This window comes from Hyaena hyaena, unplaced genomic scaffold (genome assembly GCF_003009895.1).
Source record: "Hyaena hyaena isolate Hyena2069 unplaced genomic scaffold, ASM300989v1 scaffold_102, whole genome shotgun sequence".
Taxonomy (NCBI): domain Eukaryota; kingdom Metazoa; phylum Chordata; class Mammalia; order Carnivora; family Hyaenidae; genus Hyaena; species Hyaena hyaena.
In genome coordinates, this window is record NW_024080734.1 from 3079722 (window position 1) to 3107660 (window position 27939).

General features: G+C 37.5%; 1 protein-coding gene across 1 annotated transcript in view; it reads left to right on the forward strand.

Annotated features, from left to right (window-relative positions):
- Positions 1-27939, forward strand: part of CREBRF (CREB3 regulatory factor) — a 52777-nt gene that overhangs the window by 18337 nt on the left and 6501 nt on the right. Inside the window, exons 2-8 of the mRNA XM_039235730.1 lie at positions 1414-1620; positions 3579-3704; positions 5349-6435; positions 12652-12846; positions 14646-14835; positions 16053-16126; positions 21627-21749. Coding sequence (XP_039091661.1) covers positions 1612-1620; positions 3579-3704; positions 5349-6435; positions 12652-12846; positions 14646-14835; positions 16053-16126; positions 21627-21749 — 1804 coding nt within the window. The 5' untranslated portion in view covers positions 1414-1611. The remainder of the gene's footprint in view (positions 1-1413; positions 1621-3578; positions 3705-5348; positions 6436-12651; positions 12847-14645; positions 14836-16052; positions 16127-21626; positions 21750-27939) is intronic.

Sequence of the window (27939 nt, forward strand, 5' to 3'; positions counted from 1 at the left end):
AGAAACTGAACCAGAACTGGCCTTTGGCAGGAGCAGGGAATAATCTGGTTAGACTGTAGCATTGGCTTGAGATGCATAATTATTGAAATGTTAATTCTGTTTCTAGGCCACATCTGGGTACTTGATGGTGTTTCCTAGGCTAGAACAGCAATGTAGGAATGACAGCCCACCACAGGGGAGAGCCCAGCAAAGATCCAGGAAATACAAATGGTTGTCAATTTATTAATCTAAAAAGTGGAACAGTTATTGAATCCCTTGTTGACACTCTTATTTGTTCAGCAGAGGCCTTTGAAAGTGATATAAGGTACTACTCTTATGCTCTAGTCCAGATGTGTTAACTGTGAGCAGCTCAGCTTAAGTTGGCTCTTCACATCAGTCTAAGAAACAATACTGCAACTAGATGGAATGAGAGCAAAGAGTTGAGTGTAGAGCGATGGTTCTCAAATTTTAGGGAGAATCAGAATTGCCTAGAAGGCTTGTTAAGACACAACTGGGAGAAACACTCCTAGAGTTTATGCTTTAGCTGGTCTGGGATGAAGCCCAAAATTCTGCACTTGTAACACATTTCCAAGTTGATGCTGATGCTGCTGGTCACGCTGATCATGCTTTGAGGACCACTGATAGGAAAAGTTGATGAAGTGGGTATATATAGCCGTTTAGTTCCTCTTAATTAAGGCGTTTGCAGAGAAGGGAAAAGGGAATTAACATTTAAGTCTCCACCACAGTCAACATTTAAATTTAAGTCTTGCACCTGTGCAAGGTGATTTGCAGTCATTATTTAATTTAACCCTTGAAACCCCTCTGCGGAGTAATCCTTATCCCTCTTTCCGTCTCTCAGAATAAACATGTTATTAAATAAGTTATAAAAAAAATTATTGGAATAATTCTCAATTCAAGGACAGCTTTCATTTAAAACTCAAAGAATAATGTTGCATATGCCATTATGAATGTGATTTTGTTTAATGCAGAGGATGATGTGTTAAATTCTGTTGTTGACTTTTATGTATTCATTACTCTTGTAGATTTATAAGAGAGATGAAATGTAGATCAGTTTCACAGTAATGATTACACAATAGATGGAATTAAATGTTGAGACATTATAGTTTCTCATACAGAACATAAAGTGATGGGAACTTTATCTTTCAAATCACAGGAAAAGGTAGGCCTCAGTTAATTTTGTCAAGTTTTTTTTTTTTTTTTTATGTTGCCAATTGGTTATTGACCTATCCTATTTTAGAAACAAAGAGAAGGATGGAGAATTTCAGAAAAGTTACTATCAAGAAATGACCAAATTCTTGAAATTGCAACCATAAGACCGACTCCTTTAAAATGTTCTTTGTTAATGTCATTTTTGAAAGGTCAACTTGTTTTTAATGGAACTCAGTGAAGTTACTTTGTGTTGTTGTTTGACAGATTCACAGAGAATTATTAAAAAAAGAGAGAGAGAGAGAGCAGTGATCCAAGCATTTGAATTGAAGGCATTCTGGGAAAACCTGCCATTTATTGTGAAAGTCGTCTTTGATCTTGAAATTAAAAGTAAAGCTGGAAAGGAATTCACAAACGAGGAAAAAAAAAAGTTTGGGATCGGACTCACAGGATCTGGGCTTGGAAATGCCTCAGGTAAATTACAACAGAGTAGGTGCAAAGTTTTATATTTTCCCACTGCAGAAAAGTCCATACCATGGATTCTGTAAGTTCTCTAAATCTTAACACAACTTGACAAACTCCCTTTTTATTAAGACATTTTACTTATGATCTCAGCTAGTTTTGAATACATGTCCTTCCTTCCATTGCTTCTATTTATTCCTTTGCTACCACTTTGAAATTTAATGAGCTTCACATGGGAAACATGGTGAATGAGAAAAGTTGATTCGAAGGTGGACATATCTGCTGACTTTATGGAGGCTAACCCAACTCCCGTGAAAATCAGCCAGCCACAGAAAGCCCACTTCCATCTCCTTGTCTGTTTTCTGTTTCCCAGTTGTTCCTTTCCATTTATGCCTACTAAATTGAAAAGTGTACTTAAGAGGAAATGGTGAGAGAGATCAACCTTTCTCTCTTTCGTAAACACACTTAACATTCCCATACATATATATATACCTCCCATAAAACATTTCTGAATGTTTAAATCTATTTATATTACGGTAACTACTTAGAATTGATCAGTTCTGGTTTGAAGCAATTTCTGAAAAAAAAACAATGAAGCCCTTTTAATCCCAATTGCACATCCATACTTCTTCCTTTCCCCCTCCAGTGGTTAGTTCCAACCCCCTTACCTCTTTGTGTTTGTTCAGTGCTGAGGAGAAGCCGAGAAATAATGAGAGGGCAGGGGCTTTTTTAGGTGGCTTTACGTGGGCCAGGCAGAATTACACCTTGAGCACAGAAAATAAACAACCTGCTGGGACTGTGCAGGGGCTCAGAGGCAGGCAGCAGAGGCAAAGAAAGGGGATTTGCTGGTTGATATTAAGAAGACCAGCGGCCTATCTTCACCCCAATCTCTGTGCCAAGTGGACTACATGTATCATTTGATGAGTTCTTTCCCAGTGTTTAATTTGCTCTTTATTGAATACTTGAATTTAGAGCTATAAAACAGTTGTTTTGAGCCTGTGGCCTGGTATGGCTGGGGAAAATCAGAGAAAGAAAAGAATGGGTTGGGAAGTACTAATGAAGAAAAACATAAGAGAGGGTGTAAAAAGGCCAGTCTGTGATAGGTAGAAGCTATATGAATAGAGGAATACAAGCAAATAGGCTAATACAATTTTTTAAACTATCAGCAAAAACTTGCAGAATGACAAAAAGGCAGAGACAGAATTTTTATTTTTTCCATCCTCTTCCTTCATCCACCTTAGATTTCAAAGTTTGGCCTTTTCACTTGTTTGGCCACTTTGGAGTATGAGTCCCGACTTCACTCTGGAGAGATTTATGTAGATGTTGAAATGGAAAAGGGGGATGGAGAGAAGGAGCATCAACTCTGGGTGCCAAGTTTTTCCCCCATAACTTATTACAGAATGAATGGTACCCTTTTCTGGAATCAGGATTTTTTGGCTGAGGGGGTGGGGTATGAGGATTAAGGCTACTGAGCTCATTCATGCCCAAGTGACTGGTGTCACCGGTAGGATTTTGGATATTTGGCTGTTCCTATCTTCACATTCCTGGAGGCACTTGTTGCGCTATCGATGCCTGAATGAGCAGGGAATTCTCCACTCTCTTTGCTAACTCAGGGAGTTAGAAGAGGGTGTGTTGTTAGAGATAGATTTGAAGAAATGTTATGTAGCTGAATAAAAGTACTCATTAAGTAGTGTATGCTGATTCTAGTGGCTAAATAAACTTCAGTTTTTAGAAGTTAGATATTAATAACACTTGCCACTATTTCTTTTTCTGTTTTTAATATACCTTCATTATTTTCCTAGTTTAAGGTCACAACTTAATGCTAATTCAATCTCTTAAAAGTGATAAAGTAAAAAATATACAAAATTCTGAAAATAATAAGTTAGTAGGCATGGGAGTGGGGTGTATGTGTAATAAATTGGCTTTGGAGTAGTCTTTAACTTTCTAAAATTAAAATCACTCTGTTGTAGCCTAGTGTAAGCGGAATGGATCCGCCTTTCGGGGATGCCTTTCGAAGCCACACCTTTTCAGAACAGACTCTGATGAGCACAGATCTCTTAGCAAACAGTTCAGATCCAGATTTCATGTATGAACTGGTAAGTAACATTTTCTTGGATTCTGCTTTAATTGATTTGAGGTAGAATGTGGTGGTATCGTTTTACTTAATTTATAGATGCCTGAAAAGAAAAAAGGATGTCAAGTTTGGTTCTTGTGACTGTCAGTCTAGTAAGTTGAGAAAGCTGTATGAACTCATTGAAAATAGTAAAAGGAGAGGAGGTGGGTGAAATAGGTGAAGGGGATTAAGAGTACATTTACCATGAGGAGCACTGAGTCATGTATAGAATTGTTGGATCACTATATTGTATACCTAAAACTAATGTAACACTGTATGTTAATAATACTGGATTTAAAACTATGCATTATAATTATTTAAAAAAATTATATGCCTACCTGCACTCACATAAGAGAAAATAGAGGAGGGTTTATCTTTAGATAAGTCCAGTTTTTGATGACGAGGCTGGGAAACTTTTTGATATGCCTAACTGCTAAAGGACTCTTCAAATGGGATGTTTAGGAATGATAACATTGAGCAAAGCATATGACACAAAGAATGTGAGGTAAAAATAGCAATTCCAAACAGTATACTTATCACTTATTCTTGAGTGATAAAAAAAATTTTTTAATAATTTTAATTACATACCCCTTGAGTAACATGGAAATATATAAACTGCAAAACTAAAACTAAGTACACAAATCTGCTAATTTACTAAAAATCGCTGAATTGTACACTTGATATAGGTGAATTTTGAGGTCTGTAAACTGTATTTTATTAAAGCTGTTAGAATATACCGACATGCACACACATAAGCAAAAACAAAACAAAAGCCCCAAACAAAAGGAAAAACCAAAACAGAACAGAAACGCACCAAAAAAAAAATTTCCTTGTTTCCTTCCTGACTTCCACTCTCCAAACCTTCTCCCCAAAGATAGATACTTCTAACAGTTTTTCTGTTCATAAATAAATATATGAGTATTTTAAACTGGGTGACACATTCGTAGATACAGTATTCTGTAACTTAAACCTTTTAACAAAGATGTATGGTGAGCAGCCTTTCATGTTCGTACATTAGACTTTAACTGCATTCTTTTTAATGGCTGCATAGTCTCACTGATCTATTTTAAAAATCCCATCTCTGTTCCTGAGAAGTAGCATACTCCTGAGAAGTAATGTCGTCCCCATGCCCAGGTGTTGTTAACAAGGTCTTACCAAAGATCTTACCCTTCTGTGACTGAGTTTCAACTCTTCTTTGGTTTGCTCTTTGTCTCAACATTAAGTTCTCATTTAAGAAGACAGATCCTTCTGTGATAAAGGTAAGGTTTTCATTATTTGCTTTGTAATTGAAGCTTCTTTCTAAGGAGATCCCCAAATCCTTCTAAGTCAAAGATCAGGAAATGTAAACCTTTTTCAGGAAGAGTGTTTATAGTAAAATTCAAGAGCCCTTGATATTTAGACCATACCTAAGCCTCTCAAGGGGCATATTTTCCCTTTTTTTCCTTGCACTGGGAAATAATATTATATGGAATGGTGAAGTGATCTGTAAATACCCTTTATCTTAAAGTAAAACAGACCAGAGGTCAAGTACTGATTTTTCAATTTGATACATGGACGTGAGGATGGAGGTGAATATTTTCTTTCCTAAAATATGGTGTGTGATTTTTTTTTTTTAAACTTTTCTCAGGATAGAGAAATGAACTATCAACAGAATCCTAGAGACAACTTCCTTTCTTTGGAGGACTGCAAAGACATTGAAAATCTAGAGTCTTTCACAGATGTCCTGGATAATGAGGGTGCTTTAACCTCAAACTGGGAACAGTGGGATACATACTGTGAAGACTTAACAAAGTATACCAAACTAACCAGCTGTGACATCTGGGGAACAAAAGAAGTGGATTACTTGGGTCTTGATGACTTTTCTAGTCCTTACCAAGATGAAGAGGTCATAAGTAAAACTCCAACTTTGGCCCAGCTTAATAGTGAGGACTCTCAGTCTGTTTCTGATTCCCTTTACTACCCTGACTCACTTTTCAGTGTCAAACAAAATCCCTTGCCCTCTTCATTCCCTAGTAAAAAGATCTCAAGCAGAGCAGCTGCCCCTGTGTGTTCTTCTAAGACTCTTCAGGCTGAGGTCCCTTTGTCAGACTGTGTCCAAAAAGCAAGTAAACCCACGTCAAGCACACAGATCATGGTGAAGACCAACATGTATCATAATGAAAAGGTGAACTTCCATGTCGAATGTAAAGACTATGTAAAAAAGGCAAAGGTAAAGATCAGCCCAGTGCAGCAGAGCCGGCCCTTGCTGAGCCAGCTTCACGCGGATGCAGCAAAGGAGAACACCTGCTACTGTGGTGCGGTCGCAAAGAGACCGGAGAGAAAAGGGATGGAGCCTCTTCAGGGTCAGGCCACTCCAGCTTTGCCTTTTAAAGAAACCCAGGAACTATTACTCAGTCCTCTGTCCCAGGAGGGTCCTGGGTCAATTGCAGCAGGAGAGAGTAGCAGCCTTTCTGCCAGCACATTGGTCTCGGATTCCTCCCAGAAAAAAGAAGAGCACAATTATTCCCTTTTTGTCTCCGACAACTTGAGTGAACAGCCAACCAAATGCAGCCCTGAGGAAGACGAAGAAGACGAGGAAGACGTTGATGATGAGGACCATGACGAAGGGTTTGGGAGTGAGCATGAACTTTCTGAAAATGAGGAGGAGGAAGAAGAGGAAGAGGATTACGAGGATGATAAAGATGATGATATTAGTGACACTTTCTCTGAGCCAGGTATGGTAATGCTTGGAGGCTTGCCGAAATGACCTTCCTCCTATCTTGAGACGCGGATGTTTTCTTTTTCTTGGTTTGGGGATCAGATGACTTAGTATCTCGGCTCAGATATGTAATTGCTTTTTTCTATTCAAGCACTTCTGAAATCATCACTTTGGCCTGTATAGGCTGATGCCTCAGGAGCTTCTTCTTAATTTATCTAAGGGACCTAATTTGTTACTCGCTTCAGCAGCTGTGCAAAGATACCGAGAATTGATTGACTTAGAATTATTCCTGTTTATACACACATCCTTCTCTTATAGTTGAGGCAAGGTAGGAGGGCCCACAATGGTAAACCAAGTGATGATGGTCTGTATTACTTAGGCTCATAACCAACGAGGCCCACTTAGTCAATAATGTAAAAAAGAGCTTTTTCTCTGTGTCTGCCCTGTCTTTCATTCGCAGTATTTTTCCATTTAAGAAAAATACATGCCGTAATTTAATGAGCATGCAGGCCACTCTACTTTATTGATGTGCAGCACGTACAAATAAAAGGGAGAAAGAAAGAAACCTGTGGGAGCTGGTTCACTTCATTCAGCGTTTACATGCTCAGGCTGTTGCCACGTTGGCTTGTGCAGTATTTATGAAAATGGTATTGCCAAGTGGCACACAGTTTAAACCGCACAAAGAAGTGAAGATCTTCGAATTTAAGCAAAAGTTATTTTCTTTAAAAATAATGTTGATACTATAACTTACACATTAAAAAAAAACTAAGTTAGGTTTTAAACTTTATAAATTGTCAAAGAGAGCCCTTTTGTTACAATTGCTAGAATTTCTGGTGGTACAAACTTTAATATTTAATTTTCAGAAAGGTTTTTAAGCCATGGTAGTTTATATTGTAGTCCTTGAAGCACTATTATTGCTGAAAAACTTGCCTTTAATGAAATCTTTCTGTTACAACAAACGCTTAGATTTGTGTATTTGATACAACCCAGCTGTTTGACTTGGGTAGAGTTTCAAGTAAGGAAAGGGTCCTTTAAATTTAATGTGAAAGAGAAGGGCTTGTGCCTTTTTTGGTCTACTTTAGAACTCTTGTGTAGTCTAGGTAGAACACTTGCTTTTTCTACTTAGCTGGGAAACTTCCTTCTCAACAAATTAATAAAATCTGCTTTGAGGGTCCCCTAGCTGGCTCAGTCAGTAGAGCCTGTGATTCTTGATCTCGGGGTTGTGAGTTCAAGCCCCAGGTTGGGTGTAGAGAGTACTTAAAATTTTTTTTTACTCTTTTTAAAAAAATCTGCTTTGAGGTGTTTCAGGGAAAGTTGTCTTTGTAGCCAGTGGTAAGTTACATAGCTCCCTCCCATGGGAAGACCAGAGTGCTATTTATGAGTGGTCATCAAGGTCTGTAGATCAGCCCTGTTGCTTTGAGTTCCATATTTAGGTCCAGGGTAGGAGGGTAGAGGAAGGGTGAGACAAAGAGGAGATGGGTAATAACTAAGGGAAATGGAATGTGTAGAGAAAGAGATTTGCCAGTGAGTACTTTTAAAGGAATATATAAATCAGAGGAGGTCAGTAAATCCCACCATCACCATGTACTGTCTGTCTCACTTCTGGTTGTAGTTTTGCTTTTTTTTTTTTTTTTTGGCTTTCAAGTCCACTTTAAATTCATCCTTTATCTTTTAATGTGGTTTTACTTGGATAAATGTGTTGAGAGATGAGTAGGTCTGTGAAGAGAGATCACTTGGAAAGTTGGCCCTCATTTCCATGTTCTCAGCCTTTTGACTCTCATAAGGAGGAGGGACCAGTGTTTCAGTTGATGTTGTCCTCTCCTGCCACATTCTCTTGCCTTGTCTCCTGTAGAAGAATCCTGATTGGTGAGCTTGTTGGTGTAACCAACACTACTTTGAAACAGAAATGCTTTGGCTGGCACTTAGCAGGGTAAAACTCTCCTCTTGGCTCTGTTTAACAATGCTAAATGTTTGGATGGCATTTAATTCACTCATTTCCAGTTGACTTGAAGTAAAGCCTCTTTGGTTAGTATTACTTGGACAGTTCTCACAAATGTTAATGAATGACATGATTTAACCGCAGAATCAACACAATTTTGTGGTACCGTTTGGGTTTTATTCACATTTGCTAGTGAAAATTTCCCTTTTTCTTGGAAGAAAGAGCTAAACAAGTGACTTCAGGAATGCAAAAGTGAATTACTGGTAAGAAGTGGGAAGAAATTCTTTGAAGCAGAGAGGTGGGGATAGTTATAGTTTCTTTAGACTGCTAGTTTTAGAGTGGGTCGATTGGTTTAATTTGCAGCAGACAGTTACAAAGGCCCTTTTGTGATGACTCGTTCCCTTGATGCTGTTTCTTGGCAGCTGGCATACAACAGTGCCTGAGCCTACAAAGCTCCAGGAAAGGTGTAAAATGGAGTTCCAGTCCCTACTTTGGCCTTGCTCCCAAGTTTCAATAGGAGCCCATTCTGTGGACAGGCTATGACTGTTTGGGGTCATTGGGATTACATGGTTGTAATAATAAGAATTGGGCCCCCAGAATGAAAGTTTATTTTGTAATCCCTCCTAAACATTTTCATGATTGACTTTACCAGTAGTCTGCACTCACCAAAGATGTGTGATTCGAATTTACACAATAAGTGTGGCCTTTTTGATTTCCATCTGATTATCATGTCAGGAAGGAATGAGACAGATCAGTATGGTGATCCAGCAAATGAAAAGAAAAGGGAAAACGCTTCATGGGAAATGTTGCATTAAACAAATACTTGATTTGTTAAAAGAAAAATATTTTTGAGTGCCTACTTTTGTGTCAGGCACTGTGTGTATTAGGTATTGGCTATCTAGAGATGAACCAGGGAGATAGGATTCTTCATGGAACTTAGAGTTGAGTGGGTTTATTTACTGTTACGACTTCTCAGTCTTTTAATCTGCTTGTGTGTCGTGTGACTTGGCAAGAGAGAGATTCAGGATGAGCGTTTCTTAAAACTTATTTGACCTCAGAACTCACTTGGGGATGAAGGCATATCTTATGGTAATAGTGCTTCTGAGAATATACTTTGAGAAATATTTAATTACCTTAAATGCTAGACCTAATGATCTGGGAGTAGAATTTTTTTGTACTATGCTTGCTCATGGTGGTCTCTGCATTGAAAGTGGCCATCTTTAAGAACTCCATTGTGTGTGTATGACTGTGTGTGTGTGTGTGTTATGGTGAATTTGGGATGTATGTTACTAGAAAATGTTAATATATTAGGTCAAAGAAAACTGATGGCCCTTAAATACTTTTTTGGAAAAGGCTGACCATATATAAATAAATAAAACTGATAACTAATTTGAGTGGAACAGAAGAAATCGAAATCTTTCGTCATTATTCTTTGAGTTTAACATGGGATATATGTGAAGAAAAATCCATTGAGACCATTTAACGAGTTAGATAGGAAAAGCGAGAAGCCCGGTAGGAGCTAGACTCTTTGAGTCACGGGACTTGGGTCAGTTCCAGCTCTGCCAAATCACTTAAAGCCTCCAATGAGCATGTTTCTTTGGGTAAATAGGGTTAATAGTGCCTTTTTTACCAGGCTCTTACAAGTCTCAGATGAAATGTCTGTAGGTGAAATGTGTAGGTACATTAAATGAGATAGATAGTATTTTACTAGAAATCCAGGCCACAGAAGAGAATGGCTAAGGAGGGGAGAATATCAGATAAATTGTCAGATGGATGGGTTGCCTGAGGAAGCTGTATATGAAAACCTTTCTCTTATGCTTTGGGCGAGGGTAGATTTAAATATGGAATACTACTAGTTCTTTAATTTTTTTATCGAAGTATAATTGATATGCAATATCCTATTGGTTTCAAATGTGCATCTTAGTGATTCGATATTTTTATACATTACAGAATGATTCCCGTAAGTCAAGTCTGTCACCATACAAAGGTTTTTTTTTTTTACTTATTTTTTAAAATATTTATTTTTAATGAAAGTATGGTTGATAATACAGTGTTAGCTTCAGGTGTATAATACAGTGATTCAACATTTATATACATTACAAAATGATCCCCACAATAGGTCTAGTTACCATCTGTCACGTACAAAGTTATTACAATACTACTGATTATTCCCTAAGCTGTACTTTATATCCCGTGACTTACATATTTTATAACTAGAAATTTACACATCTTGATCCCCTTTACCTATTTCACCCACCATCCTGTCCCCCTATGTATCTTGTATACAGTTTGTTTCTTGTATCTGTGAGTCTGTTCCTGTTTTGGCTTGTTTGTTCGCTTGTTTTGGGTTTCTGTGGAACACTAGTTCTTGATATTGGTAGGAAGCTGGGAGTATTTTTGTTGGTCCACCTGTCTGTGTTAAGGTGTTCCCAGCCATACTAGGTTAATATCTGGGGGCCAGTAGTTTCTTCGAGCCAGTAAGCTTTACTTGGCTAAAGCCCCATTTCTAGTGGCCCAGTGTGGCCTTTGCCCTTTTTCCAAAGCTGGGTTGGTAACTGGAACAAGATAAGATCCTTTAATTTGAAGTGGCACTAATAAATAGGCCAAAGCCATTGCTTTATGTATCTAACACAGTTTTCAAAGATGAGACTTCTAGGAATGATTGTGTGACTCAACTGCATCATTCTTAAGAAGAACTTAACATTTACTGTTAACTCCTTGCCATATTGTTTTAAATGACCACATGTGCAGTTTCATGCTGTTAATGCTAACAGTGCTGCAGAAGCTTCTCTTGATTGCTGCCCTGAAATCATTCTGGTCTCCAAATAGATTCTTTTTGAAAAGGTCATGTTTGTTGAAGTATTTATTTTATGTATTGTCATACATAAAATTCACCCTGCTTTAAGTAATACATCTTCTTAAGTTTTGACAAGTGTGTATAGTGGTGGTTGTGTAACCATCAAGATATAGAAGAGTTTGATCACCCCCCACAATTCCTTTGTGTTCCTTTAGTCAGCCCTACCCTCCACCCCCGACGCCTGGAAGCTGCTTTCTAGTTTTGACTGTAGTTTTGCCTTTTCCAAAATGTCATAGAAATGGACCATATTTCTGATTAATTCTTTCTTTAAGTTTATTTATTTATTTTGAGAGTAAGAGAGAGTGAGTGGGCAAGGGAGAGAGAGAGGGAAAGAGAGAATCCCTGATGTGGGGCTCAAACTTAGAAACTGTGAGATCATGACCTGAGCTGAAATCGAGTCGGATGCTTAACCTGCTGAGCCACCCGTGCACCTGTCTGATTAATTCTTAATCTAAAGAAAACCTGGTAAAATTATGAAATTCTAACTTTGTTCCAAAATGTGCAGATGTTATCACTTTCTTAATGGTCAGTTCCAGACAAGTAATGATTTTAGCAGGGAAAGTGGTCATTTTGCTAGGCCAGTGGTGCCCAAGTTTTCATGGGCACCTTGGGGTTGTATATGCCTCGTGTGGGGCCCATCTCCACTCCCCTGCATACCTGGCAGTAGTGATGTGGAGTACACTGAGATGCACATTCTCTGAGGGTATCTTAAATTTGAGGGTCCTTCTGCGTGAGGTCTGACCAACAGTTCTAGCAGTTCAGTGTTAAGTATTTTCTGAAACTCCCCGTTAGTAAGGAAAATAACTTCTTAAAAAGTGAAGTAAATATAAATTGCTTTCAGTAAAATATTAGACTATCCATATATGTTTTTATTTGAGAGCCTATGCAAGAATTCTTATTTTTGTACTTTTAAAAATGGGTTAGGGTCAGAGGTAGGAAAAAAACCACTGCTATCTTACAAAATTCTGTCTAGTAGGAGACCATCATAGAAATACACACACCCGTCTGTCTGGGAATGTTTTGGATGCATAAATTTTAGGAGAAAGACATTAAAAATCACAGTGTAGTGTCTTAGTACCATTATCTAATGGTATGTTTGACATTCCTGTAGCTATATTTCATTATTCTCTCAGTGAGAGCCTATGTGAAGTTACCAAAGAAGATGTCATATACTAACTTACAAGAACCAAAGAGAAATATAAGGAGGATGAGCAGTACAGTTATTGGTGTTTATTAATCTCTGAGTATTTTACAAATTAGAGATTTCCATATTAAAAGTTGTTTTGTAGACCTGGTCTATTATCTTTGACATGCCAGTGGTGTTCTCAGATGAAATGAATCAAGTGATAAATAGATCTTTTTATTTGCCCATATTGCTATATTGAAATTTATGGAACTTAAAAAATTGGGGGTGGGGGACTTTTTTTTTTTTTAAGGCTATGAAAATGATTCTGTGGAAGACTTGAAGGAGATGACTTCAATATCCTCTCGGAAGAGAGGTAAAAGAAGGTACTTCTGGGAGTATAGTGAACAGCTCACACCGTCACAGCAAGAGAGGATGCTAAGGCCATCTGAATGGAACCGCGATACCTTGCCAAGTAATATGTACCAGAAAAATGGCTTACATCATGGTAAGAGGGAATTACAGTCAAGCATTTTGTGTCACTTTATTTTTTTAATGTTTTTATTTATTTTGAGAGAAAGTGCAAAACAGAGGAGGAACAGAGAGAGAGGGAGAGAGAGACTTCTAAGCAGGCTCCATGCTCAGTGTGGAGCTCAGTGCGGGGCTTGATCTCACAACCAGGAGATCATGACCTGAGCTGAAATCAAGATCAAGAGCTGGATGATTCTGAGCCACCCAGGTGCCCCTCATGTCACTTTAAATAGAGGCATAAGCCATAGTGCTTACTAAGTGTACTTCGTATTCAGCCATTCCTGGCAAAGTGGAGAGGGGAACAGCAGAGCTGCTGTATTTGCTGTTACTGCAGATGCTCACCAGTAACCTTTACCAGTTAGGAGAGCCATCACCTAAACAGGGAAGAAGGCCTGTGCAGAAACCATTTCTAGCCATTCCCTATTGTATTTATCCTACCCAGGAAATGACCAGGAGGCTGCCCGGCCTGCCACAGTTGCTGTAAAGCAGAAGGAGAGAAATGGAATGGGTTCCAGCATCTTTCTCTTCTATTCTCATCCAGTCTCCAGGCTGAAATGTAAACAGGGAGATTGGAATCAAAATGCTGATTGGAAGGGGTGCCTCGCTGGCTCAGTTGGTAGAGTGTGCAACTCTTGATCTCAGAATCATGAGTTTAAGCCCCATGTTGGGTGTGGAGCCTACTTAAAAAAAAATGGAGGTGGAAAGAAAAGAGGTGGGAAGAAGAAGGGAATAATTGTATAGAAAAGCACTGGAGAGAGAAGAGTTGAATAGTAGGAATCGAAAGAAACTTGTAACCTTAGGCAGGCCAAATTTTCAATTGTGAGCCAAGGAAGATGTAGTTAAGTTAGAATTTCTTTTTTTATTCTGTATGATCCAAAATCTGTACTGAAAAGGGGGAGGGCATCAGGAAGTTTGGCGCTCAGTGAGCAGTTTTTGTAATCTCTCATGCTACAGATTTATGTTGCTAAGCAGTTTTGACACAGGAATTATATCAAAAGTGTATCTGTGCCTCATTCTCCTTTTCCACTGGCACTTAGTCTATATTCTACTGTTTCTCAGTGAATAGACCTTGTTTTGGCCTCCAGAGCAGTTTTCTACCAGAAATGAAAAGACACGTCCACTAAATAGCTCTAGGTAGCATGTGGCGAGTACAAGGAAAGTTGTTTGGTGTATTATAGTTCAGAGGACAGGGCCATCACTCTTGCCTGCAGTGATAGGGCAAGAGCCCTGAGTCTTCTGTGCTGTTATTTATCAAACTAACCAAGGAAGAGCTTTCAAAAAAGACAGTCTTTATTTGCTGGCCTTTTGAGTCCAGCAAGAGGGAATACATGTCTGAGAAATTTTCAGACATAGCATCAAAGCATCTTGGTTTGAGTAAAATCTCCAGACTCTTTTCTGGGTGTATATTCTCCCCTAGCCCTGATTTTTGGGCGTGGTGAACTTTCACTCCAGTCCTGAGGTTTGAGATACTTATTACCACCATGCGTATAATTGAGATTCTGTCCTACCAGGGCTAGAAACTCTAAGGTGAATAAGGACTCAGCAGAGACGGGCACTGTGACACATTTACCCCATTTCTTGGAGTTACAAGGTGGGTAGGAGGGGAGGCTCGCACCTTTAGCATAGGCTTTTAACATGCTGAGACTTCTGAAGCGTGCCAAGACTGCTAAGAAAGAAAAAAGGGGGAGGGAGAAATGTGGTTTTAAAATATGGCTGTAGAACATATCTTTTGTTACATAAAATGAGCTAACTAAAACTTCTTTATACCGTCTATAGGAAAATATGCAGTCAAAAAGTCACGGAGAACTGATGTAGAAGACCTGACTCCAAATCCTAAAAAACTACTCCAGATAGGCAATGAGCTACGGAAACTGAATAAGGTGATCAGTGATCTGACTCCAGTCAGTGAGCTTCCCTTAACAGCCCGGCCAAGGTCAAGGAAGGAAAAAAATAAGCTGGCTTCCAGGTAAATGATAATCATGTTCACCTGTGTAAATAAGCTCTGGGCAGTGAGGTTAGATTTTCAGTGAGCTTTTATAGATGACCATCAACCTTTTATTCAGATATATTCTTTTATAAAAACTACAGTGAGAGTGTTCTGACTTTTCCTTTGAAAATAAAAGATGGTATTTATGCTTTGTTTATGCTTCATAATACCAAAAGATGGTAGTACACTTTTAAAGTGGAGAGGTGAAAGGACTCAAGTGCGTTATTATTACAACAAGGAAAATTTTTATCATAATTTTTTGTTTTGCGGTAAGTCAAATTTTTTACTTGGATATAATTTACTTGAGGTAAAATAGATCCCTTTTAATGTACACTTTTTACGGGTTTTTACAAACATACCCAGTCTCATAAACACCACCACAATCAAGATAATGAATATTTTTCCATCACCTTAAAAAAATTTCCTCATGCCTCCTTGTAAAGTGAACCCCTTCTCCCACCCCTAATTCCTCGCAACCACTAAATCTGTTTTTTGACACCACAGTTTTGCCTTTTCTAGAATGTTATATAGATAGAATCCTATTATATGTGGCCTTTTGAATCTTGCTTCTTTGATTTAACATGATGAATTTGAGATTCATCCATGTTGTTGAGTGGAGTAATAGTTTGTTCCTTTTTATTGCTAAGGAGTATACTTTTGTAGGGATATACTGTAGTTTAACCATTCCCTAGTTGAAGGACATTTGGGTTGTTTCTGCTTCTTGCCAATAATGAAGAAAACCACCATAAACATTCACTTATAGGTGTTTGTGTGAACATAAGTTTGCATTTCTTTCTCTGTGTTTAACTTCATAAGAAGTTGCCAGAGTACCTATATCTGAAGTAATAAAGTAAAATTTTTAAAAATTACTGTTTTTCAAAGTAGCGGTAAGTAGTGTTTACATCCCAGTTAGCAACACATGATGGTTCCACTTTACATTCTCTTGGTATTGTCAGTTTCTGTTTATTTTAGTGTGCTGATCATAGCTTTATTTTTGGATGTTTGCTAAAATTTTTTAAAAATCAGTTTGGATTAATGATTGCATTGTGTGTTTTTTGGAAACTGAGTTCCTTGACATAAACATCAATAGGCAGTGATTTTTGGTTGCTATTAGAAAATGTTTGACAGCAGCAAGAAGTATATTCTGAATGTTCACTTAAAAAAAAAAGTGAACTAATTGCTCCTTCCTTTCACAGGGCTTGTCGGTTAAAGAAAAAAGCCCAGTATGAAGCTAATAAAGTGAAATTATGGGGCCTCAACACAGAATATGGTAAACCTAAACTTTTAAGAATTTAATTAACCTCCTGTTATTTTGCCGACCACTCTCTTTTTCTTCAGTTTTGTTATTTGCTTTCCCTGTATTCTGCCAAGTTTTAGGCCAGCCTCCTTTTTGTTCATTCATGCAGTAAGCTACATACTCACTCTTATTTATTCATGTTCTCTTTTTAGTGAGTATATCTCTGGCTCCCCATGCCAAATCTCCTCTCTGCCCTAAAGAGCTTGTATACTTGTGACCACAATAATCCCCTACTTCCATTTTACATTTACATTTGTGTTGCAGGGTTAGCCAGACTTATCTGTGTTTTGCAAATTTGACGGCTCCGTAGACTCATCTGGGTACATGTTAAAATATAGATTCCTAGACTTCTCCCCAGATCCAATGAATTGGAACCTGTGCAAGTAGAACCCAGGAGTCCATATTTTTGACACTACTCCAGATTAGGCAACTGTCTTAGCACATATTTGGGAACTGTTGGTTTAGATCAGTGCCCCCCCAGTCTTTCACAACATGGCACATGTAGAAAATTATCATCTCTAAGACATCCTGGCATATAACAGAGTAGGCTGCTCATGGGAGGGGAGGCCCCTCATGAGCGGAGAGGATTACTATCTAAAACACCTGGAACCCTTTCACAGCACTCTAGAGGTTTGGAAAGCTCTGGTTTTGATCTTCGGTAATAAGAACCATTCTTCCTTTCTTCCTTACTCTGTTACTATTCCTTAAGCCTGTTATGATAAGAGTTTGTATGTTCTTTTGCTTCTAAAATTACCTTCTTCGCTGGAGCTCTTGGGCGAAGCTGTATCTGAAAGTAGATCAGTGGCAAAATGACCAGTTGTCATTTGTTTCCAGAGATTTTCTGAAGTCCAGCTCAATGTCTGGCACATAGGTGCTCAGAAAACTGTGCAGTTTTCTTAATCCTTTATCTTGATTATCTTGTTTCCACTTGTGAGGGAAGAAACAGGATTTCCTACTGTGAAATTTTACAACTTGTGAAATGAGCTGATGGTTTTATTTATCAGTGACCGCTCAGGAACTCTCATCAGGTAAATGAATTAGGTAAAACAATAGTTGGTTTGTTAGAAAGAAAACCTACCCATTTTTTCTTTTATTCTTTCTTGTTATGGAAGCATTCTGACCTTGAGCTCTGTGAATATACACATACACAATTATTACAATACCATAGACATTCGTATTCATTTTGGAACCCAGACGACTTACACTGCAGGGAGATGTGATGGGCCATTGGGAGCCTTCTGGGTCTGTGTTTTCTTGAACACTTGTAGACATCCATCTGTGTGTTGTTCAGTTTATGTATTTAACCATAAGTGTGTATATCTGTGTGGCTGTATATTTGTGCATTTGTGTATATTCTAATGCACATCCCCACACACGTGCTTTGGGTCTGTGATGTGAATAGGTTGTGGAGTAGGGAACATCCAGGGAGTTGGTAAGGGCCAATTGGAGTGTTTCTGGATGTGTTCTATCTCGGGTTGATTTTTGATAGCTGCTTTAAATTTTCCTTGTTTCTAAAGCTCATAACATAAAGCCTCTGGTATTTTCATGTAGGAAAAGGCTCATCTTTAAAAGATATTTTCTTCTCAAATGGTCAGCATGGAGGAAGAGGATCTTCTCACTCATTTATTTTGCTTCCACTTCTGCCTTCCTTCCTTCTCTTCTCCAGTTTCTGGGAAAGAACAGCTAGTCTTAACTATTAGATCAGAAGTCATTTCAGAACCCATGAGATGCTCTGTGTAGCCTGCTACATGTGGCTTAAAAATTCTTCCTAGGGTTTCTGGTTCATCTCTCAAGAGAGCAGTGCCCTTGATTCCTTGAGATATGTATCAGTCTGCTAACTGTTTTGTGGAACACTTACTACCCAGCACCCACCTGTCAGCCGAGTAGTTCCTGGAATCTGTAATTCAAAAATCAGTGACATTTGAAAAAGAATTTGGAACTTAGGGACTATAGGGTTGCCAACTTTAAAGTTTATGAAAATTTTACTCCGTTATCCTTATCCTTTTTATTTATTTATCTGTATTCTGAAGGTCTTAGTTATTCTGCATTGTATGTTTTGTACTACATAAAATTGACAGCACAATACCCTGCCTTCATCCTCCCTAGCCCCATTATTTTAGGATGCAACAACTTATACCACTTAAGATGTTAAAATGGAATTTACTTGGCAGTTAGAGGGAAAAGGATTAACAATATCTAAACACAGGAGTTAATGAATTCAACATCATTCCTGCTAAAGATCAGGCACCCAAATGTAAAGTAAAAGACTATATTGAGAGGGACATCCCAAAGACATCCCCAATTGGAAAATGAACCGAGTAATGAAAAACTGAGATAGCCCCAAGAGCTAACAAAGAGCAAAAAAATTTAATTTTGCTGAACTCCCAATTTGCCAATTTTTCCTTTTATGTTTCTTTTTGTGTGTGTGTGTGTGTTCTGAGAAACTTAGCCAACTGCAAAATGCAGATATTTTCTTGTATGTTTTCTCCTAGCGTTCATATAGTTTCAGGTTCTACATTTAGGTTTATGATCCATTTTAGGTTAATTTTTATTTATGGTGTGGGGTGAGAATTGATACTCACTTTTATACATATGAATATTCAGTTGATCAAGCACCATTCATTAAAAAGACTTTTCTTTTCCCATACAATTGTTTTTTCACCTTTGTCAGATTAGTTGACCCTACATGTTAAGAGTCTACTTCTGGACTCTGTATTCTGTTCCATTGATCATTTGTCTACCTTTATGTGAATACAAACTATTTTGATTTCTGTAATTTTATAGTAAATCTTACAGTCGGGTAAGTGTAAGACCTTGTTAATCCTACAATTTTGTTCTTTCAAAGTTATGTTGGCTATTCTATGTCATTTACATGACCATATAAATTTTGGAATCAGTTTTTACAAAGAAGCTAACTGAAATTTTGATTGGCATTGCTTTCAATCTGTAGATCAATTTGGAGAGAACTACCATCTTAACAAAATAGAGTCTTCTAATCCATGAACTTGGTATCTCTTTGCATTTATTAGGTCTTCTTTAATTTCTTTGTGCCTTGTTTTATAGCTTTCAGTGTAGATGTGTTAGATCTACTACTGGCTATTTAATATTTTTTGGTGCTCTGTAAATGGAATCATTTTTTGAAATTTTATTTTTTTAATTTTTTACTTTAATGTTTATTTCTTTTTATTTTTGTGAGAGAGTGTGAGCAGGGTAGGGGCAGAGAGAGAGGGAAACACAGAATCTGAAGCAGGCTCCAGGCTCTGAGATGTCAGCACAGAGCATGTTGTGGGGCTTGAACTCACAAACCAGAAGATCATGACCTGAGCCAAAGTTGGACCCTTGAGCCATTCAGGCACCCCTAGTTTTTTTTAATGTTTATTTTTGAGAGAGAGAGTGTGAGTAGGGGAGGGACAGAAACAGATAGAGACACAGAATCTGAAGCAGGCCCCAGGCTCTGAGTTGTCAGCACAGAGCCCAATGTGAGGCTCAAACTCACGAACCAGGAGATCATGACCTGAGCTGAAGTCGGACACTTAACTTACTGAGCCACCCAGGCACCTCTGAAATTTTATTTTTAAAACTCTTTGCTGCTAATACATAAAATGGATTTTTGTGTATTTATTCTTGTATCTTGTCATCTTGCTAAATTTGTTTATTAGTTCCAGTGGTAGGTATGTAGATGCCCTGGAATTTTCTGTTTAAGCGTTCATCATCTGCAAATAGGGATGGCTTTATTTTTCTTTTCCTTTTTATTTTCTTTAATGTTTAATTCTGAGAAATAAAGTAAAAGCACGGGGGTGGGGGGTGGACAGAGGATCTGAAGTGGGCTCCACAGTGACAGTAGTGAGCCCAGTGCACGGCTCAAACTCCTGAACTGTCAGACTGTGACCTGAGCCAAAACCAAGAGACTTATGCTTAACCGACTTAAGCCACCCAGGCACCCCTGTTTTTTTTTCTGATATTTATGCCTTTTATTTCTTTTTCTTGCCTTATTGCAGTATCTAAGACATTAGATAGACATAGTGATTGTCTTGTTTTCAGTCTCAGGAAGGGGAACGTTTCACCTTAAAGTATGATGTTGGCTGTAGGCTTTTTTGTAAGATGAGATACCCTATATTACTTTAAGTAAGTTCTCTTCTTTTCCTAGTTTCATTTATCTTGAATGGGTGTTGAATATTGTCATATGCTTTTTTTTTTTTTTTTTTGCATCTATTGGAACAGTCATGTTCTCCTTTATTCTGGTAATATATCACATATTTACCTCTTAATATGGTGAATTACCTTAATTGACTTTTGATTATTAAACCGACCTTGCATTCTTAGAATAAACTCTACTTGGTTATGATTTAGTTTCCTTTTTATATTAGAGTCTATTGCAAATATTCTGTAAGATTCTGTTCTAAAACTTTAAGTTGGATTCTGTTGCTAATATTTTGTTAAGAATGTGTGTGTCTATATTCAAGGGGGTATTGGTCTGTGATATTTTTTTTATAATTGTCTTTTGTCAGGTTTTGGTATTTGGGCAATTTTGGCTTTATAGAAAAAATTAGGCCATGATTTTTCTTCCACTTTTTTGAAAAGTTTGATAAGATCAATTTTATTTCTTCATTGTATATTTGATATAATTTTCCATTAAAGCCCTCTGGGTTTTCTTTTGGGAATAAATTTTGGATAAATTAATTCTTTTACTAGAAAAAGGCTGTTCACAAGGCTGTTCTTGTGTCAGTTTTGTTAAGTTGCATTTTCAAGAAATGTGACCATTTTTTACCAAATTGTTGAATTTGTTGGCATAGCATTTTTGTACTATTCTTTCAATATTGTATCATTTTTAAATGATAATCCCCTTTTCATTCCAGATATAGGTGATTGATCTGTTTAGTTGGGGTTGGGGGTGGGAGTGGATATCAATTTTGTTGATCTTTTTAAGGAACCACTTTGGGGTTTGTTAACTTTCTCTGTTGTATGTGTGTGTTGTTTTATTGCTTTCTGCCCTTTATTATTCCCCTCCTTCTATTTACTTTTGGTTAACTCTCCTCTTTCTTTCTTTCTTTTTTTTTTTTTAGAGCTGCTTAAGGTGGGGATATTTGTTTTTAAAGATTTGTAATTGGAGGACTTAAAGGACTTCATTTGATTTATTTAATAAACATTTACTAAGATCCTATAATTTGATATACAGGCACTATCATAGGCATTTAAAGCCATGAAGACAAGGCAAGTTGCTTATACGATAGTAGACATTGATACGTGTCTACAATGTGTTATCAAAAGTGGCACATCATTGAAATTAGTGTAAGAAAGCTTATAACCAAAAGTGGCACATCACTGAGTTTTATATAAGAAAGCTTATAACCATCACTACTTAATATTTTCTTACACATTTTCCATTTTTTAACCAAATGACTGTTATTACATAATAGAAAGCAAATTCTTCTATGTTAGTGACAAGTTCCAAGTGTCTTGTTCTGTCTTACAGATAATTTATTGTTTGTAATCAACTCCATCAAGCAAGAGATTGTAAACCGAGTACAGAATCCAAGAGAAGAGAGAGGACCCAACATGGGGCAGAAGCTTGAAATGCTCATTAAAGATACTCTTGGTAAGAAGAATATTGGATAAATTAGTAACAGTGACATGTAGTGTAAGATGTATAATTTAAGGAGATATTAATAATTCTTTTAAGGAAAAATTCAAATGCTCTTATTGTAGTTACTCTTCTTTATGAGTTGTTTTGTCTTTTGAGATTTTGCATTCATGAATGTGTATTGCTGGTTACCACAATTCGTTATTTACACTTCATTTTATTGAACTGTTTTAACACTTAGGAGAAATGAACTTCTGGCAACTTTACCTTTTGTGAGGAAAGGAAAGATCCCTGAGCCATCAAGCCTATAAATTATTCTTTGGTGGAGGTTCTTACCAATACATTTACTCAGTAATATATTTCATAGGATTCTAGTAAACATAGCTGTATGCTTTTCCCTGAACAGATTATACAACATGGGGGAGGAACAGAGAGGCAGGCATCCAGCAGTCAAGCAGAGGAATACCTGATGCAGGAAAGAGGGAGATAATCCAGACATGAGGACTCCAGAGGCGCTGGAGCTGAGCTGCTTTAGGAGCAGATCGCCTTGGGAATAGCAGCCCAAGGACAGTGCAGCATAGTGCAACCCATTAGAACCCTGAAGCCTCATAAAATTGGTTCAGCTGTTTTATGTGTTCTTTAACAGTATTTATCCTAGGACGGCCTTTTAAAAACTGGTTCTCATGTAGTCATTATGTAGAGTGCCATACTTCAGCTATCTGAGAATTTTCTTCCAGTTCATTTTTCTCTAGGATGCTGATTGTGTATTGAATGAGGTCACTCAGAAGAATTAGAGCTTACATTTTTTTTTTAAGTTTATTCATTTATTTTGAGAGAGAGAGCAAGCAGGGGAGGGGCAGAGAGAGAGTAAGAGAGAGAATCCCAGGCAGGTTCTGCACTGTCCGTGCAGAGCCCAACATGGAGCTCAAACACAAACTGTGAGACCGTGACCTGACCTGAAACCAAGAGCCGGCCACTTAACCGACTGAGCCACCCAGGGACCCCTAGAGTTTACTTTTTAATAATTATTTAGTTCCTTACCTGAATTCTAGAGTAACAAACACTATAAATCATTCTATTTTCATAAAACTGTAAATATCTCAGAATTTCTTTCACATTTCTGTTAAGACAATTTTTCTTACTTCCAGTTACTATAAATTCATTCATCAAAGTTTTGTCAATGCCTACTCTATGCCCATTGTGGGGGAATACAGGGAGGGATAACAGACTTGGTCACTATTCTTATGAAGATTGTAGTCTAAAAATGGAAGACAAAGAATAAACAGAAAAAAATAATAACAAATTGTGGCAATCACTGTGATGTGAAGAAATCAAGATGTTTCAATGGAGTGAAGTGAGCAACAGTTTATTTCTATTTTTTTTAATATAATTTATTGTCAAATTGGCTAACATACAGAGTGTAAAATGTGCTCTTGGAATTTGGGGTAGATTCCCATGGTTCATCGAACAGCTTATTTCTATTTATATAGAAATACTTCTCACAGCTATGAAAATGATTGTATTTTCTTTAATTAAAAAAAAACACACATTGAATGCTTCCACACATGTGCCCACAATGCATGTTTCTGATGGTCTTTGAAATTATTAGTGTGTCGCTGTCAGCATTGTGTTCATACTGAATGTAAAATATTCTAGTGTATTTGACGGCAGTTTGGAATCATTAGTAAAATTCGCAACGCGTATAGATTTTGACAAAACAGTTTCTTAAAATTTGACAACACTTAACGTTTGAAGGCCAAAGGAGAAGATTTGTAAGAGAGATTAAGGGCCAGGAAAGAAGGCTTCCTCAGGTGTTGGGAAGGGATAAACAGCTAACATTTACTGAGTACTTACTATGACCTAGGGCCTGTCTGCTAAGGTTGTTTAGTCATTTACTTTCACAGTTCTGTGAAGGAGGTATAATTATTCTAGTTTCAAAAATGAGGAATTGGAAACACAGTCATGTATTAAAGTAATTGATGAGTTATACATTCAGTAAATGGCTGAACCAGGAGTAGAAGTTAAGTTCTTTGAGTTCCGGTGTAAACACTGCCCCCACATACCATCATTTAGCCCTGTCATCTGACACCTGTCTCTGTAGAATTTGACCTGAATAGTTGACAAATGGCCAACTAAGAGCTTCAGCCAGTAGGCTTACTTGAGAATTTCTTTTTCTTGACACTCATTGTAACAGTTGGCACTTGTGAGCACTTGAAACATTTTCTTTATTTTAAGGTGCCTTAGAGCTGCATGCCTTGTTTCCTATCTTTTAACCAAAACAACACTAGTGGTGTCTCTGTGGCTCTAGCAAAAGCCCGTGGTCTGAAAATTAAAATCATGTTTTCCAAACACAGAAGCTTGTTTAGTGTAGTGGTTGAAATCAGAGTATTTGAAATCGGTTCTAGATTGAACTCCTGGCCCTGCCACATACCACACGAGGACCCTAGGGAAGTGACTTCACTTCCCTCAACCTAACTTTATTTATTTGTTTGTTTGCTTGTTTATTATAAAATATGGACAATTGTGTGGATTAATTGGGAAGAGTGTATATAAAACACTTAGCACCCTGCTGAGCACATAAATTCTCAATATTCAAGTACTAGCTGTTGATGTTATCTATTACGTCGTAACCATTTAGATTATTTTTTCTAAAAGTTTTATTTCCACCTTATTCCTAAAACCCATCATTCATATTTTAGAAAACTGAAGATTATTTTTCCTGACAAAATTAGTCAAATGCTTAAGTTGCATGTTTACAACATAATATTCACCTGATAATTATTGGTGATATAATTGGTTAACAAGATAGATATAATTTTTCCATTTCAGTATTCCAAATGGTATGGCATTTCAGTGATTATTGCTTATCAATAGTTAATAATTCTTTTTGCTAAGTTTTGGAAAATGACTTATAAATAGTGACTAGGTAAGTTCATTGAATAGTAAAATGAATATGTAATTGTTATATTCACAGAATTACCTTTTCAAAAGTCGAGTTGTACATATGTATCAAAATAGAGTACAAACAAAACCAAGAACCATATATTTATACAGAAAATAAACAGTATGAAAGGTCAGAAGTTTATTTTGAACAAAATTATATTTATGTAGAAAACAATCTTAGGTAAAGAGTGGATCCTAAATATCAATATTTTCCTAAACAACCAGTTACTTTTTACCTCATGTAGATGAATTCAGTATGCAAATAGAAGTCATGGTGAATTTGCTTGACTTTTTCTTCAAACAAATGGATGCTATTTTAATAATTGATGTATTCTTTCAGTGCATTTCTGCCTTTAATATTCTGTACAATAATTTTCAGTTCCTTTATTAGGTAGAGGGAGGAACTTAATATTACAAGTAAAGATTCTTTTTACCTTTTCAGTTTTTAATTTAAAGACCTTATATGTTGATATGTTTGTATATTCTCTTTATATCCAAAAGGTCAGTTTCTAATTCCTTGACTCATATTTTCTTTCCTTTTTAGAAAAATATTTTTAATGTTTATTATTATTTAGGGAGAGAAAGAAAGCACGAGCAGGGGAGGGGCAGAGAGAGAGACACAGAATCCAAAGCAGGCTGACAGCTCTGAGCTGTCAGCACAGAGCCCCACGTGGGGCTCAAACTCATGAACCCCAAGATCATGACCTGAGCCAAAGTCAGATGTTTAACCAACTGAGCCACCCAGGCACCTCTTTCCTTGAGTATTTAAATATGTTTCTCCATTTTTCTTTAGGCATGAAATGTTTCACTTAAAAAGCTAATGATTGCCATTAAAAAATTTTTTTAAAAAGGGGGGGCCATCTGGGTGGCTCAGTCGGTTAAGCGTCCGAGTTTGGCTCAGGTCATGATCTTGCGGCTCGTGGGTTAGAGCCCTCCATCAGGCTCTGTGCTGACAGCCGGCTCAAGAGTCTGGAGCCTGGTGGGGCGCCTGGGTGGCTTAGTCGGTTAAGCGTCCGACTTTCGCTTAGGTCATGATCTCGCGGTTTGTGGGTTCGAGCCCCGCATTGGGCTCTGTGCGGACTGCCAGCTCAGAGGCTGGAGCCTGTTTCAGAGTCTGTGACTCCCTCTCTCTCTGACCCTCCCCTGCTCACACTGTCTCTCTCTCTCTCTCTCTCTCCTAGAAATAAATAAAAAAAAACATTTAAAAAAATTAAAAGAAAAAAAAGAGTCTGGAGCCTGTTTTGGATTCTGTATCTCCCTCTCTCTCTGATCCTCCTCTGCTCATGCTGTCTCTCTCTCTCTCTCTCTCTCTCAGAAATAAATAAAACATTAAAAAAAATTTTAAAACAGCTAATGATTGCCTTTTTTTTCTTATAAGCTATTTGCTAATCTTTGCCAAGTTGTCAATAGGATTTTTCCTTTTCTTTAAATATTTGTTTTATTTTTGAGAGAGAGACTGTGAGTGGAGGAGGGGACAGAGGATCCAAAGTGGGCTCCACACTGACTGCAGTGAGCTCAACATGGGCTTGAACTCGTGAACCCATGAGATCATGACCTGACCCAAAGTTAGATGCTAAACCAGCTGAGCCACCCTGGCACCTTTCTTTTTCTTTAATCTTAGTAATTTCACTAGACTTTGTCTTGGAGTTGGTCATTTTAGGTTGATATTGTCATATGTGCGTACTATGCCCTTTCGTTATGTAGTTTCAAATCTTTTTACTATTTGACCTGTTTCTTCACTTTGTTTTGTTGTTGTTATTGTTCAGGGATTTATTATCTGTGGGTTGGATCTTCTTTGCCTATCTTCTGTATTTTCTGTGGTATATTTAATTTTTATCAATTTTTTGTCTCCTAATTTCTTTTTTATTTTAACATTATTTCTTCTTCACACCTCTGTGTCTCTTAAAAACATTATTGTGTTTATTTGCTGCTCTTGTCATTTTTTAGTTTTCTCTTAAATTCAGAAATTAATTTTTTTTCCAATTCTTTTCTGAGTTCTTTCACCTTATTTCTGAGTTTTTTTTCTATTTCTGATTTAAGTTGTTCGTTCATGTAACATTTTCTCTAATGTGTTTTAGTTCATTTTGAAAATCATGGAGTTCATTCCGAAACAATAGTAGGTTATGGCCATTTGCAATAATAATAGAGGATATGATCATTTTGTGGTCATATCTTTAGGCACACTTTCATTGTTTGTAGGATAACTTTTTATGGGAATTTTGACCTTGATATTTTTCTATTCCTTTGTATGCGAATTTGGTTTTTCTGAACTTTGAAAAGAAAGTTTGGTTCAGGATAGCTTTCCTGACTTAAGACTTTACAGAGTCCTCTGTATTTGGTTAATATAAAACTATGTTTTATATCATTTATGAGATGATCATATAGTCTAGCCACAAGAAGGGGACCCAGGAAAGGAACAGGAAGAAAGTTTATCCTGGAGAAACAAAGTCACCACATGCTACAAGGAGGCCACATGAAGGAAGCACTACGGGAGAAGACTCCACAAAGCATGTAGGGAAGAGACAAGAGAGAGAGACCTGGAGTGGGAGAAGAACAAAGGAACCTGGGGGCAGATTCCTTTATTGAATGTTGAGGTGATACGCAAAAGCAAAGGATGGGAGGCGATTTCTTTGGTACATCTGTATGTCACTAGCCCACAGTCAAGTGAGGGCAAGAAGAACTTGTGGCAGGGAAGGTGCACAGGGCAGCTTGATCCTCACTCATTTTATCTGGGCCATCTATTTCTTTCATATGTATTGTTCCTCTTCTACAAGGGAGTCCTGGTTGGTCAGTACTTAGTTACAGAGGCTAGACTGCTCCAGCCCCTCAACACCTTACTGCAAGGCTCCTTGCACTCACTTTGTACTCACTATTCATTTGGACAAAAATCTCTCACAGCTTCAGCTGTGTTCTCATGTTGGTTTCCTGTGGCTTCTGGTGCATAACCTGTTGGCTATTTTATACTTTTGTTCTCAGGTCTGATTACTCCCTTTTGACTCATCCTGCACAGATGCTGGTAATGTGAATACCATAGAGGCCTTGTTGCTTTTGGTAGTTTGTTTCCACCCTTTTGAATTTTGGGGTTTGTGCAGATAACTTGTCACTTGTTAATGTTTTCCGTGGGTTTATGGTGTTTCTTTTTTTTATTTATTTTTTATTTTTTTTTACAAATAGTTTATTGTCAAATTAGTTTCTACATAACACTCAGTGCTCATCCCCAAAGTGCCCTCCTCCATGCCCATCCCCCCCCCCCCCCCCCCCC